This window comes from Myotis davidii, unplaced genomic scaffold (genome assembly GCF_000327345.1).
Source record: "Myotis davidii unplaced genomic scaffold, ASM32734v1 scaffold436, whole genome shotgun sequence".
NCBI classification, from domain to species: domain Eukaryota; kingdom Metazoa; phylum Chordata; class Mammalia; order Chiroptera; family Vespertilionidae; genus Myotis; species Myotis davidii.
In genome coordinates this window covers 950,455-966,237 of record NW_006292604.1, presented here as the reverse complement: position 1 = coordinate 966,237, position 15,783 = coordinate 950,455, and the positions used below count along the sequence as shown (strand labels likewise).

Here is a 15,783-nt window from a genome sequence, read left to right as displayed (position 1 = left end):
CTCTTAGGGATTAAGTGACTCTTTTCCATACATTTGTATTTGGTTGATCATAACAAACATTCACAAATACTTGAGAAAGAGTAGACCTCATAGGTGTGAGTCATTTTTATTCAGTGTCAAGATGATGGTTTTGTTGCTCTTGGGATTAGGGGCTGCCTCCCAGTCATACAACGGCTGTGAAACATCAGTGGCCTAGCAGTTCCTGCAACTCCTTTTATTATCATGTACCGTTTGCTTTAACCCATGCTTATCTGCCCTCTGCATCTAAAGCCCTTCTGAACAAATCAACTGATTTACTCCTAACTAATCGCTGTTTATCTCAAGGCAGCCATGACCCCCACTCCTCCTTCCCTTTGTCCAAGTGAATTAGAACTTCAGGACAGAAGAGAGTGGCTATTTTGCCACAACCCTTCCCATTCCCGGGTCTTAATTTTACCTGGAAAGGAATTACTAGGTGTGTTGGGAATTGCAGCAAGGTTAGGCCATCTCTCTTGGCACATACTTTAGGCTCCTTTGATTCCTACTCCCCCTAATATCTATCCAGTATATTCAGCTGATAGTAAAATTGTTCATCTAGTTCAGTTTACCTGACGAGCATGCTTGCTTTTCCTCCTTTTCTACAAAATTAATTAAGTTAGCCTGTGTTGTCTTTTTAATTTTAAAAAGAAAATCTACTACCTAAGCAGTGAAACTATACATTATAGTTCATGTTACACGGGGAAACTGTAAAAATCATGGAATAAGTATTTTCCCCTCATTCATGGTAGCTGCATTCTCAGTGACTGCATGAGAAACACAGCCTTGAAAAAAGCTCTCCAGCTGAAACCAGTTTGGCTCAGTGGATGGAGCGTCGGCCTGCGGACTGAGGGGTCCCAGGTTCGATTCCGGTCAAGGGCATGTACCTGGGTTGCAGGCACATTCCCAGTGGGCAGTGTGCAGGAGGCGGCTGATCGATGTTTCTCTCTCATCAATGTTTCTGACTATCTCTCTCCCTTCCTCTCTGTAAAAAATCAATAAAATATATTTTTTAAAAAAGAAAAGAAAAGAGCTCTCCAATAAACATTATATTCAGCAATTACGATTTCTCTGAAAATTAATAGTCAGTGTTTGAGGACCCACACACAGGAGACAGTGTGTGCATATTAGTGGTTAAAGTGCTTTGACTTCAAGGTAGGCGAGACCTTGCAGCTCAACTCTGTGTTTCCACTTACCAGCTGTGTATCCTTGAACAGTTATTTAAATTCTCTAAGACTTCATTTCCTCATATATAAAATAGTGATGATGTTTCCAACCTGCAGGATTTTCCAAGAGTAAAATCAGGCAAACATGTAATGTGCCCAATAAAATGTCAGGCACATAGCAGGCACCACATAAATGGCAACAGCTGCTGGTGTTTTTTTTGTTGTTGACAAGCTGAGGGGGGGGAAAACTAACCTGGAAAGTTAGGGTTTTTTTTGTTTGGTTGTTTTAGGATCCCTTCTGTTAAGATCAATTTAGAAAACTTTCCTCAGAAGCACCATAATCCCCAGGCAGGAAACAGAGGGGGAAGCTGGCATTCTGGCTTCCATGCTGGGAGCCCACAGCCCAAATTTGAGACTTACTTCTCTCTACTGTTTTGCAGCATCATGTGGTGAGACAGGACTAACGGTCCTGGGCAGGTTAGGTCACTTCACTGCCCTGAACCATAAGTCACCTCACTTTTTATTACCAGAACCTTTTCATTGCTTGACCATTTCTTAATTTCATTTCTTAATATTCTTGCAAGGAATACAGAGTCTCTCTTCCGCTCTCCCTGTTTCTCTCCTCCATGGAAAGAACTTAGCGTCCCATGTGGGCACATTATAAAGCTGAAAGGGTTCAAGTTTATAATAACACAGTGAGTGATTGAAAGGTTGTCTATAGGCCTTCATGTTCCTCTTCATTCCCCTTTGCATTTCCATGTAACCTTTCTTTCAAAGAAGCAGAACTCATCTTTAATTGGCCTTGTGCCATTCACTCTTTTGTATCTAATTGGCCTGCTGGTTTCCTTTGCTTAAATTGAGCATTTATCCATCACAACTGGCAGCACATGTGATGGTGTTAAGAGGAAATTCCGCAGGACCCTCCCCGCACTGGGGAAAGGAAGCATCTGCTCCTTTCCTAACAGGATGCCGGGATTTAGAGGTCAATGTGTTTCTCCATCAAGGCTTAAGACTTTGGGGACCAGGGGAGTGCCAGGCTCCAAGCAGCATAATGAATGGCAGAGGCTGGCTGGCTAGGTTTGCCTGTTCTCTACAGCACTCTTTAGCATAATGAGCTGGGACTTAGCATGCTAAAACCCACCTGGCTTGGGGAGCGAGGCAGGCTGTGCCTCCCCCGTGCCCCCCTCCCCTTTTCCCCCTGGTTCTGAACTGTATTTTCATCTTGGAAAAAATCATTTATATTGAGGTCTTCATTAGTGACACCAGCAGGGTTAAGGCTCCATGAGGGCTGATAAGCTCCACGGCCAAAAAAAAGAAAACCCATCAGCCTTTACACAGGGAGCTGAAGGTTTAAGTTGCTTGAACTGGAAAGAGTCTGAAGAGGTGATTATGTGAAGCAAGTAATGTGTATCGGTAACATGGAATCAAATTATTGGGGTCAGTAACTTCCTGGCTTTCCAAGTGCATTAAATGAAGACATAACCTTGCATTTGCACTGGGTATTTCTTGATGCTGCGTCCTGTCAGCACCGTCCGGCCCTATGTGCTTCCCGGCACGTCACCTCTGATTTCATGGGATTATCTTCACTGCTGCTTTAATAGACATTCATGATCTTAAGCTTCCTTTGAACTCGCAGCAGGGCCATGCAGTCATTATTGTGAGCACTTCTGTGCTTTTTGTGTTCTATGCAAAATTATTACTCCTGTCATTTAGAAAGGTGGTTATCTCCTGCTCTCAGACTTCCAAAAAACATTTTGGAGGTCTTATTTGCTGGGAAGGGAAGTTCCTGAAGGGGAAAATCCCATGAATGTGAAAGACCATTTGGGGAGCGAGTATCAGAAAGGTGCAAAGGCAGCGAATTAGTATTTGAAAGGTATAGCGGACAGTGGTTCTCGAAGTGTGGCTCCCTGGACAGCAGCATCAGAATCCCCCAGGTACCTCACTCCAGGAAATGTTTATACATACCCAACAGAGCCTGTAATGATCATACCTACCATTTAATTTTTTGTTTGAATTAGCCTATCGTCCTTGATTTTAGAAAAAGAATAACGAAAGATGACTAATAAGCGATTCCTTTGTGCATTTCAGAAACATCCCCCTTGCCATAGGTATATCCATGGCCATCGTCACCATCGGCTATGTGCTAATGAATGTGGCCTACTTTACGACCATTAGTGCTGAAGAGCTCTTGCTTTCAAATGCAGTGGCAGTGGTAAGTCCAAGTTGGGGAAATGCCAATTTGAATTTAGGTTAATGAGTTGATGCAATTTTATACTAGTTCTTTCCAGCAGAAAAGGGTTTTGAAATTCAGTAATCTTTTCTTGACCTGAATGATAATGAGCATCTTAAAAAAATTAGAACACACCTTAGCATATTCCATTTAACTGATACAGCTAAAATCCTATATGATTTCTCTGTAGTGTTAATGTCATGTAAGACATTTCTGCATATACATGCTTGAAAACACATTTCCACATATACATAGTCTTCCAACATGTCCTTAAGGACAGGTAGGCAGAATTTAAAAGAATGCAGTTTGGGGTATGCAAATTGCAATTATTCTGTGCTCTTTCCCATTTGTAAACTTTTCAAACATTTTTCCCAAAGTACCACTTCAAGAATTTCCAACTTGACCGTATATGTTTGTTTTTTCTCTTATATCCTTTTGAATACTAGTCATGGGATATTATTAATTTGGGGGAATAATGAGTTATTCAAAGTTCACAGATATCATTCCTGTAGCACTTCGCAGAATAATAAAATGCTAATGTGCATTTTTAATTCCTTAAAAAGTGGATACTCATAATTTTACATTTTCCAAAATTTATGAGACTTCAGAACTGTCTTTGCTCCCAAAGGTCGTATTATGGGACTGTTATTCTGTGACACATACTTTTATTTTGTATAAAACCATAGGTAGTAAGAGAGCCTTCACTTATGACCTCATAACAATGAAGGGGGGTAAAATAACTTCCAATCATTAGCTGTCAGTTCCTTTAAAAATAGTCACTATTACCTCATATCAGCAACATCCATGGGGAACAAATGATCTCATTTCACATGAACCTATGTATGCGTTCACTGCAGTTAAAAAAGGCTTCAGCCAGTGCTGTAAGTTCTAGCAGACACCCACATGTACAGGGCTTACTGCTGTCCGGCCAGTCATCTCATCTTATTGGACAGAGAGAGGGCAGCACTTATTCCTCGAGCGTAATGTGATCCATTAATTACACAGCACCAGCTGCATCAAGGACAAATAAAGAATCCCACTTTTTTTTTTTTTAACAATACAGCCTTTATGTCATGGCATAAAAGGAGATTTCAGAAGTTTTGTTTATCTGTTGTCTTTTCTGTGGCTTGAGTTCCTTGGACTTGTATTTGTAGTCTAGCCTCTTCATGGGAAACACAGAAGGAATTGCCAGATAATTGATTTGGTAAACACAGATTCAGCTGATGTGATTATTCTAGGCAAAAGATTTTTCAGAACATCTCATAGATATGATATCTGTGATTAAGTCATCAGTTATTTTCTGCGACACTTTTATGTCACGACGGTGGGATTGATATATGAAACAAGTGTCCATCATTCTTCTCAGTGTCCATTTGTGCTTCACTATCCAAATGTGGCTTTCCGGGCTAAAGAGAAGGTATTGTGCAAAAGGATTTCTGTCTCCAAAAGCAGAAATTTTTCTGAAGAAGCTTTTTCCACTTACCAGAATGATAGAAGATTTTGGCCACAGTTTATAAAGATTCGGTAAATGGATCGTTACCTTTTGAAAGTAAAGAATAGGTACTTGTTTAGACCTTTGCCCACATTTTTGCAACAAGCAATGCCATGGCACCTAATTTTGATTATTGTCTACAGAGATAGTCTGACCCTAACCAAAGAGAAGGATTATAAAACATACACATATCACCAGGCTAATAGAAAGTCATAGAGCAAGTCTGCCATACATTGTTTCCTTTATTCCACTTTCTGGCAAAGCACTAGTTCACGTCCTTCTGTCTTTCACTAGACCTTTGCCGAGAGGCTCCTGGGAAATTTCTCATTAGCAGTTCCCATCTGCGTCGCCCTCACCTGCTTTGGCTCCATGAATGGGGGTGTATTTGCTGTCTCCAGGTGAGTGAGTGCAAGCATTTTCAGAAATGTATTTCTGTTTTTGAGATTGGATGTGATAAGGATGACTTTACAAAGAAACAGTGCCTCCTAACCTGTTGTTTTTAAAGGGACAGGCAGGATTGAAGTCTTTGTCCAAGTAACAACAGCATGTCTCCTTCTGCCCATTAGAGGGCACTGCGCCTCTACTCATAGCCGAGTCTGAAGCTGGGCCTGTGGCATTTTTTTTTATAGTATGTCTACAGAGTCTAACAACAGCATTTTATTTCTGGTGATAAAATCTGTTGTTTCTCTAAAGGTGACAAGAAAAAAATAAAGTAAGAGATGCCAGAAATCACCACTTCACCCTATCGCTATCCCTATTGCTTTCTTTGATGTAAAAGTACCTTTTGTTTTAATAGAAGATTAAAACCCAATCAGATAAATATGAATGTTAGATGCGTTGTCATCCTTAAAAATGAAATAGCCAGTTGTTTACCAGAAAAATGAGATTATTCGGAAATAGCAGAGGAATCGCAATTCAGAACGTGCAAACTACGGCAAAACCACAGGAGCATCCTGAGAACAAAGGAGAGGGGCTTGCTTCTACAGAGGAAGGGGAGTCGTTGGGCATGGAGTTTTGATGGAAAGGCCGTTGGAATAGTGGGATTTCAGGGAATCCCACTGAGGCTTCTCTCCAGCTAGGTTATTGCTGGGCCAGGAGATAATGTCTGTTCTCCTGTTGGGGGAGTGAAGAAGGCTTCTTTCTGTTGAGGCCCTTTTAGGCCCTCCCAACTCTATTTTAAATGAGGTTTCCTTTATGCATGTTACAGTGTGTATGTACGTGTGCATGCAGAGTGCATGTGCATGTGCATGTGTGTGTGCGTGCGTGTGTGTGTGTGTGTGTGTGTGTGTGTGTGGTTTTGGTTGGATAGACAGCACACCTACAGTACTGGAACCTAGAACTATATTCATTATCAGCTATTCATATGTAGGGAGAGCCATGCTGAGTCAGATGTGGCTATTGTTTCTTCTCAAAGAAGAATATAACAGTTGGCAGATTTTATAAAATTCCGAGACAGGCTTCTCATGATGGTCTCTACCTTGTCTGAAAAGTGAAATCTAAGTAATCACCTAAGAAATATCAAACCGTTTGGGATGAAAAAGATGCAAGTTTTATCTTAGGGTTCTGGGATATTTTCCCCTCTGCTATGATCAATTATGCAGTCAACTCCACCCCTCCTGTTTTTCTCCCACCAGGTTATTCTATGTTGCGTCTCGAGAGGGTCACCTTCCAGAAATCCTCTCCATGATTCATGTCCGCAAGCACACTCCTCTGCCAGCTGTTATTGTTTTGGTAATGCACATTAACAAGTGTCTCTCGATATAACCTCTAATAGCAGGTTAGCAAAGCGGATCTCACCCAGACATCAGAGTGCGTGACTTTCTCATTCATTGAGAAATGGGCTCTATGGAGATCTTGGCAGCGTGTGGGAGGCAGGGTGTTTTCGCTGCTTCCCTTGCCTCAGTGTTGCTGATGCATATTTGATGGGGCAAGAGCCACATCACTGTTTCTTCACCTTTGTAGGAAGTAGTGAGGTGGAAGGGAAATTAGTTTGGCTCCTACCATTGACAAAGGACCTGGTAGAAAAGGATGCAGAGTAATAAATCCCAATTCTAAGTGCAAAGAGTGGAGTTAAAAACTACAGTCCAAAATGATCCAGATGTCGCATAGGCCCCTTATAATGAAACCACACAAAATTATAGAAAATGCAATGATGAAATTCTAGACAGTGCAGTGATTCAGTGATTAAAAGTGAGACCTGTGAGAGCAACCCTAGTGGGAAGAAATAAAAGCACCGACACTTAAATTTCAGTTGTAGGATTCTCTATGCCGAGAACAGTACCTGTGAAACGTGGGTTACAAAAGACTGCGTAAGGTGTAACAGTCCTCAAACACCCACTGGCAACGTTATGGTCCCTTTGTGCCTACCATTTTGTAACATTTTTCTCAAATGCAATCTGCTGCCAGAATTCATGGAACATTTCTTCTCCATGCATTTAATTTGTTTGAAAATGTTTCCTTGAAATTTCTTTGTAAAGTACACAGTACTCTTTGTGAGGAATCTGGAAGGCAGCGGTCACTTGTGGGGACAGAATGTATTATTCCGTGAAGAGGGCTCCGCTTTAAGCCTCTGCTATCGGTCATGCTGTCCTCGGCGTGCGCGGCAGAGACTCCCTGTGCTGATCTCTGCGCCGCGTTCCTTTGTGTGGTCCTGAGGGTCACCCGTGGCAAACACACGGGGAGAGGGAGCGTGGAGGAAGGAGAGGCCGACGTTTTGCATTCAGGGCCTGGCAGAGGCACTGAGAAGTGGCCCGTGTTTCATGTGTGCGTGGCCAAGAGCAACGCAGACCCCACTGGCAGAGCTTTCTGCAGACTCCCCCAGAGGGGACACTTGTGATGTTTATTATTATTTATTAGTCACCTCTGGGTCCTTACATGTTCAGTCACTGACTGTTACTTTGAAAATGTAGTCTCTTCTGTCCAATGTAAAAGCAACTAAACACCAAACATGCATATAAAATTCCTTCTCAATAAGTGGCAGGGGCAATGGCCTTCTCATTCTGTTACTGGCATAGAAAGGGATTTCCAGAGCAGAATATGGAAAGGAGGTTAGGTTTTCATCAACACGGTCGTGTAAGTAATCATTTGAAAAGGATAGTAAGAATGTCTAGGTATGTGATGCTTTGCTGTCACCCGTGTTCCCTGCAACTCACCGAGTGTGGTTTTGTCCCCCTCCCGCAGTATCCTCTGACGATGGTGATGCTCTTCTCTGGGGACCTCTACAGCCTTTTGAATTTCCTCAGTTTTGCCAGGTGGTTTTTTATTGGGCTAGCGGTGGCGGGGCTGATTTATCTTCGATACAAACGCCCAGATATGCATCGTCCTTTCAAGGTAACCTCAGCAATCTTGATGGGTTTACATAAATCTTTCTCCTAATGCCTAGGCCTCCCTCTGTCATAGCTTGATGATGGGGAGCTTGGGCGGGCGGGGGCACCGTCCTCTGTCATCAGGTGTTTAACTGTTGCAGGTAGTGCCTTCAGATTGGACCGATTTTCCCTTGGGAAATAGTTCATCACATTGTTTTATGTGCTGTGCTGAGCTCTTTAGAAAGAGGTGGTATTAATAGAGGATGTTTGTTACGCTGGTTTTTCATGACATGTCCAATGACCTGATAAATTCAAAGCATGGGATGCTCTGATCTACCTTTATGCTGAACATTTGTGGACAGCCAGACGGAGAAAGAGGGATGCCAATACATATGGAATTGTGTCACTCTTTAAAACTCTAAAATGGATGCTGCTGTACAAAATAGGCATTGTCAGTATTTTTAAAGGTTATGACTTATTACGTTGCTCTTTTTTTCTACATTATACACTCCAGAAGGAATAAAAATGTAAAATATGGAGGGAAAGCGAAGGTGTATGAACTTACCCCTTAACCGAAAGCACAGTTCCCATAACTAAGCATTCCTTTGGGGAGGGTTGAAGAATACCCTCTCACCTGTCTCTTTCAGCCTCCAATGTTCAGAGATTGATTTGGCCTCACTGTTCATTTGCTTTGAAGAAATAACAGATCAGTTTGTCAGTTACATTGTCAGAATTTGTTTCTAATTATATCCATTGCCTAATCCTGGCAACATCTTCATTAGTGGTCGAATAGGAGTTGGCCTGTTTTGTTCCTGTCCTCTCTTACTATGAATTTCCAACAGAAAATCAATTTTCCCTGAAAGGATTTAAGATGTAACTAGCAGCCCATGGTCTTAGCTCCACATTAAAGTGGACCCTAATCATAATTATCAAAGAGCTCATCTTTTAATACCAAAAACAGAAATTATAGTAGTACTTAAATCAGGACTTCTATAATGAAACACACTTATTTATCCTTAGAGTTTTTTTCTATCCGAAGATTTTTTTTTCCAAATATATTTTATTGATTTTCCACAGAGAGGAAGGGAGAGAGATAGTCAGAAACATCGATGAGAGAGAAACATCGATCAGCTGCCTCCTGCACACCCTCCACTGGGGACGTGCCCGCAACCCAGGTACATGCCCTTGACCGGAATCGAACCTGGGACCCCTCAGTCCGCAGGCCGACGCTCCATCCACTGAGCCAAACAGGCTTCAGCCGAAGATTTTTTTAAATTAAGGGAATATCGATAATAATAACAGTGTAATATGCTAATTAGACTGGACAACCAAACAACCTTTCAGATGTCCTTCCGGACGACCTTCCGGGCAAAGCCGGGGCTGAGTGGGCCAAGACCCTTGCAAGAATTTTGTGCATCGGGCTGCTAGTGTTTAATATATTCTCTGTGTCCTTTAAAGAGACTTTGCTACTGCCCAGCCAGCATGGCTCAGTGGTTGAGCATCGACCTATGAACCAGGAGATCATGATTCTATTCCCGGTCAGAGCACATGCTTGGGTTGTGGGCGTGATCCCCAGTAGAGGCATGCAGGAGGCAACTGATCAATGATTCTCTCTCATCATTGATGTTTCTATCTCTCTGGTTGTGTATGTCACCCAATGTCATGACTGATGGGCTCACCTTGAACCACTGTCCATCCCTTGCACTGTGTTAAAAGTGATTTTTTTTTTCTGTGCTGTGTTCCAGGTGCCGCTGTTTATCCCAGCTTTGTTTTCCTTCACGTGCTTCTTCATGGTTGCCCTCTCCCTCTACTCAGACCCCTTTAGTACGGGGATTGGCTTCATCCTCACACTGACTGGAGTCCCCGCATACTATCTCTTTATTATCTGGGACAAGAAGCCCAAGTGGTTTAGAAGACTGTCAGGTAAGTCTTTGAACTTTTTTACAGACCATGTTGTAGAAAACTCATCTATGTGTACACTCATGACACACATTTCTTAAAGTTCAAATTTATAAGTGGGACAGCTGCTAGTGTGAATGCGTTATTGCATTTTCATTAGAACTGGAAGAAAGAAAAGTGGAAAAATGTTTAAGGTGCAGCCGCTGACGGCTTTCAGGGCAGTATTCAGTTGGGATGCTTAGTCACTTCTTAGGACAATGGCTTTCATAGGAAGAATTTTATCAGCATTTCTGAAAACGGTCTCATTGCTCTTATGAGTCCCTTCCTAACCTGATTCCTTTTATTCTGGGTTGAATGCAGGTTAGTGATTCTATATCATAACAGACTACTTGATGAGTGATATGAGATTTGGTAGGGAGTTAGGCAGAGACCTGCAAAGGTCTTAAATATCATAATTACAACTCCACCCTATTTAATAGACATGGTAAGTCACACATGCGTCACAAGACCAGCGAGAACAAGGAAGAGAAGAATAACAGCTCTCATTTACTGTGTGATTCTATGGATTAGCACATACATGACCTTATTTATTCTTTAAAACCTGTAGGCAGGAAAATTATTATTCCTATTTAATAGACTTTGAGTTATAGCATGGGAGCTCACACCACTTCTTACACATCACATAGATATTAGGTAGAAGAGTTAGAACTCAAACTCAGGCAGTTTTATGCTTTAGAAAAATCATCCTAGAGGCAGGGAGGCTGGGTTAGAGGGAGTTGAGGCTGAAGACAGAGAATAGAGGTTAGTTGACTCAGTAATCCTGACGAGGACGGAGGAGGGTCTGAACTCGGCGTCAGCAGGGTCCAAGGGAAAGGAAAGATATTAAAGAGGAAACACCCACAGAGCTGGGTGACCAAGTAAGTTGGAGGAGAAAATAGATCAGTAGTAGGAAGGGCGCTTAGGTGGGAAGCCCAGCCCTCTGTCCCAGACTCTGCCGAGGGAGCCCTTTTCCCCGCATCATCATCTCTCTTAATCCTCCACAAGATCCCGAGAGAGATGGTGTTACTCCTGCGGCTGGGTGGGGAACTCGGGACTCAGGGAGTGGGGATTTTATTTTTGAGTTTACAGAATTTAAACCATTGAGCTAGGATTTGAATCCACGTCTGCTGGATGGGGTGCCTGGGGGGACGAGAGAGAGGGGTCAAAAACACAACCCGAGAACCAGATAGGTTCTTGCTGGTGAGTTTGGTGAGTTTAGAAAACAAGTTTTGTTCTCATTTGTTTTAATTTACTTATTTTACCATAATTAATTTTTTGAAGTTCAGCAAAAAGTTCAGAGAGATTTCTGGTAAAATTTGTTTAAAAATATTGTCAGTGCTATTAAAAAATAAAATAAAATAATAACGTGGTATACATATTGAATCTCGAGTGTGCTACACAAACTCCTTCAGAAGGCAGTCATTTAAAATAGAGTTTTGCTACTATTCCTCTTTATTAGTTTTTAATTGGTATTTGGTGTCTTTAGACCTTTTATATACTATTTATACTGAAATTTGTTTTCTAGCTGGCAACACGATTCCCCAAAGAAGTGTTACTATGAAAATTGGGTTCTTTAAGGCTAACACAGGCACACTGATCGCCTTGCAGGGCATTTAATCTGTATTTCTTGTTAGATCACATTCATTTTCTGTAGAATGGTTTTAGTTATGTTTTTCCACTTGTAGGCAATGCGATTCTGAAAAAAACAAGACTTGGTAAACAGTTTACTATTAGAATTGCTCTCCTCGTTATCAATGTTCAGGACAGATTAACGCTCATCACTATGAGATCTGTGTCTATCTCAGATCCTGGCCAGAGACAGTTAAAACCCTTGAGCACCATAGAAAACCAAGAGAATGCAGGATGGAAGAGCTGGCAGCCGTAGGGTTGGACCACATCGAGAAGGGAGCACTGTGAAGGAGCAAATTCCTTGCTTGCTCCCACGTAGTAGGCATTGTGTTCCTCCTGTTTGTAGCCAGCCTACTGCAATACTTCTTTCCTTTGGCTAACATGTGCGTACTTCATACCATGTTTTTGCGAGTGCATGCCTATTGCTATGTTCCATGCTTGATCTTTCTTTGATGTATTTTCCTGCTCATGTAATTTTCAAGTTTGGAGTTATTTTTCTGTCTCTAATGATGTTTTGATCATCTCCAAGGACTCCAAATTTAGTGTTAGCCACTTGTGAACGTAGCAGCAATGTAGCAGCCCCATAATGATTGTTTGGTTCTCAAAATGCCATTAAGCCTCACCAAGGAACATGACAACTCTGCCGTTTAAACTGCGATCATTGTCACCCTTTATCTCTACAGCTGCCTTGAAAGCCTTTCCTCAATTTTGTTTGATTTTCCTCTTAGGCAGCATTCTTGTAATAAAGTAAAAATTCAGAGTATTTATTGCTGCAATAGCCAGTATTTTCCTCGCCTTTGGCCAAAACAGAACACACACACAGACACACAGACACACAAAACAGCGGAGTCCTGATCCAGAACGTCACCTCTCCCCCCAGCCACCTCCTTGTCAGAGACAAACTCCTTGTGAACTTGGAGGCCAGAGAGCCTTGGGCAGTTTGTTCAGTGATTACAGATCCGGTTGTCTTGGTGGCTAACATTCTTTAGCCTCTGTATTATCATTTCTCTTTACCCGAATATACACAAACCCATTAGGCCTGTGAAATGCCGGTAAATCAGAACACACCTCACTGAAGGTGCTTCCATAAAAAACGCGAGGCAACCGGACAGCTCTCAGAAAACGCTGAAAGTCTGCTCAGCCCAGACAGCCAGGGCATGTGCCGAACCCGAGGATGGGAGAGGTTCAGAGATTTGATGAATTCCTGTGGCCACAGGATGCCAGTATTGAACCACGTTCTGTTTGACAGCATTGCTAGGGTGAAATGAAGAGGGGCTCTTGGGCTAGACACACAGAAAGCTTTCTCCTGCCATCTGTGACAGCGTGCTTAATTCTCCTGGCCCTTTATGTATTTATTTGTTTATAGAAACACCAGCTTCTCACCCAAGGAAAATGGGGCAGAATAGCCACTGATATATTTAGCAGGTAACCGGGTGATATCCAGCCCTGGCAAAACCCAGCCAGGCTCCCAGCAGCCACTTTACTTGACAGTCTGGGTTTATGAGCCAGACCCCGTCACGGCCGAGCGTGAGTGGGGTCACTGGAAGTTGGTCCCTGTTGCTCAGGGAGAGAGAGGAGGACAGCTGCATTTAAACCAAGTATTTGATTGTAGGGACTCATACTGGGCAGCACCAGCAGAATGACTGTATCCATCTCCGTGATGGTGACTAGGCAATGCCCCAGTCCTAAAAGCATATGCTGCTTACAGTGTGCTGTGGTGACTTCATGATTCCTCAGTGAAAGCTGCTTAGTGCATTGGACAGACGCTTCATGCAGACTGCAGTGCCACCTGTGAGATTAGTTAAGCTTGCCCACACTTCTTGGGGGCCCAAACCATCTTCATTGTAGGATAAAATGAGACCATTCAAGTGAAAAGTTTTGAGGTCTTTAAAAAAAAATACATGCTATTATTCTAATCCCGACTTCTGGGGAAGATGGTTCTTGTGCTAGTATTTCACGACTTCTGGCTGTAGTTCCTGTAATTGTACCAGGTGTGGTTGGGAAATCAGATTCTGCAAGGTCAGTTGTTTCAACTGGTTTCAGGAATACCTACTGAATATGAAAGGTAAAACTGAAAATACAATTGCTGTTTGGTCTTGTACCTTGTAGTGACTGTAAACAGCAAATATAGACTCGCTGGCTCTACTTTATTGAAAGAAATAGTATCATGGTTGATTATCCACAAAGCCGAAGGACTTACATGAGCACGAGAGTAATTGAATGCCACACGCCTGGGCTTTCCTGCAAGCAGGAGCTTCCTCAGAGGCTTACTTGTGTCTGTTGAGACCCCATCTAACAGCATAGCTGTAGATAACCTAGAAGAAAAAGTTGGTGTGGCTCAAATAACTACTCAGAGTCCAAATCAGTCATTCCATCCAAACCTCCATAATGATGAAGATTATCCAAGTCTTGAGCATAAGAAAGCCACAGGAAACATAGGACTGGTTGAATGTAGAAGAAGAGAAAGGAAGGTGTGAAGAACTAGAAGAGAGTCTTTGGCCCCAGATATGCTATTGAATAGAAGATCTAGACTGAACATTCAGGAAGGAGAATGTCACACTAGGAAAGCAGCAGGGTCCCAGCACTGCTCTCCCTTTGTCTAGACCCAATGCAGTGTTGTGACCTGGGTAAGCAAGTTGGCTAAGAAAACAAAGGGCTGATGGTTCCAGAATAGAGAAATACATTTTGGAAGAAGCTTCTGTGTGGACATGGAGGAGCAGATAAAAAAGAAGAAAGGAAAATCTCAGTAGATAAATGCATGGACACACACACACACACACACACACACACACACACACACGGCAGTTGTGGAGATAGTTCAGCTAGCTACAGCAGACTTCTCCAGTGAAGAAAAAAGGGTTGATGAGGATGTCAATTTAACCCCACTGTTTTGCATTTGACCACTGCAGACAACTACAACCCTTGTTTCACGTTATCAGATGACTCTAGCTTTTTCTCTGCCTATAAAGCCACCTCTTCCTGCTATTGATTGACACTTTTCTCCTATTTATTTTTCTAGGATAATTTTACCATTTCCCTTCCCTGTAAGCATGGAGTTTTATTGCTCTTGAGTGTTCCCTTGTGCTTCATGTACATCTCAATGTAGAATGGACTGTGACAAAATATAAAGTATTTGCAAAACATTTACATAGAGTTTACCATTTGCCAGAACTGTGCTGGGCCCTGTATCATCAATGGATAGTATAAAAGTTAGTATGCTGAGGAAAACAACTGTTACAAAGAAAATTATGGAAGTAAATATTGCTTGGAAGGGACTATTACAGGTGACAAGTCATAAAAGAGGAGAAATGCTATATGTCTAGATAAGAGATGATCTGGGTCTGAAGCCACCAAAATGACATGGTAGGCTTGAGAGGCTCCAGGGCCGTGGTCGGCCAACTGCGGCTCGTGAGCCACATGCAGCTTTCTGGCCCGTTGAGTGGGGCTCCTCCTAAGCCTCAGGAGTATCCTAATTAAGTTAATAACATTGTACCTACCTATACAGTGTAAGTTTAAAACATTTGGCTCTCAAAAGAAATTTCAATCATTGTACTGTTGATATTTGGCTCTGTTGACTAATGAGTTTGCCGACCACTGCTCCAGGGCCAGTAGTAGTTTAAAGAGTTTCCGTAGAGATTGATTATAAAGGTAAGAAGTGACCAAGAAGTAATGTCCTGGGAAACCAGTCACAGAGTTCAAGGACTACCAAGATAAAATGACCTTAGAAATGATCTAGCCTAATGGTTTCTAGACTTTAGTCTATCTGAATCACACATTTCTAGGCTCCACCTTCAGTTTCCAATTCAGAGGTTCTAGGGTGGGGGTTGTAAAGATGCTTTTTGAATATCATAGCTGGTCTGCAGAATACACTCTGAGAACCACAGACCAAGTCCAAGTCCCTCATTCTTCTTTGTTAAATTAATTTATTTTTATTGACATACTAGAGATCCAGTGCATGAATTCGTGCATGTGTCGGGGCCAGCTGGGGGGAAGGGGCCCCAGGTGGTT

At 42.3% G+C, this 15,783-nt stretch overlaps 1 protein-coding gene across 4 annotated transcripts in view; it reads left to right on the top strand.

Moving 5' to 3' along the window:
- SLC7A11 (solute carrier family 7 (anionic amino acid transporter light chain, xc- system), member 11) overlaps positions 1 to 15,783 on the top strand; it is a 125,024-nt gene that overhangs the window by 57,339 nt on the left and 51,902 nt on the right. For 3 of the 4 annotated variants that reach the window (XM_006766050.2, XM_006766049.2, XM_015565501.1), the window contains exons 7-11: positions 3,270 to 3,393; positions 5,198 to 5,301; positions 6,538 to 6,634; positions 8,084 to 8,233; positions 9,954 to 10,131. In XM_006766050.2, the coding sequence (XP_006766113.1) occupies positions 3,270 to 3,393; positions 5,198 to 5,301; positions 6,538 to 6,634; positions 8,084 to 8,233; positions 9,954 to 10,131 (653 nt within the window). Of the gene's footprint in view, positions 1 to 3,269; positions 3,394 to 5,197; positions 5,302 to 6,537; positions 6,635 to 8,083; positions 8,234 to 9,953; positions 10,132 to 15,783 lie in introns of those variants that run through there. The other variant, XM_015565502.1, reaches the window with a different exon arrangement.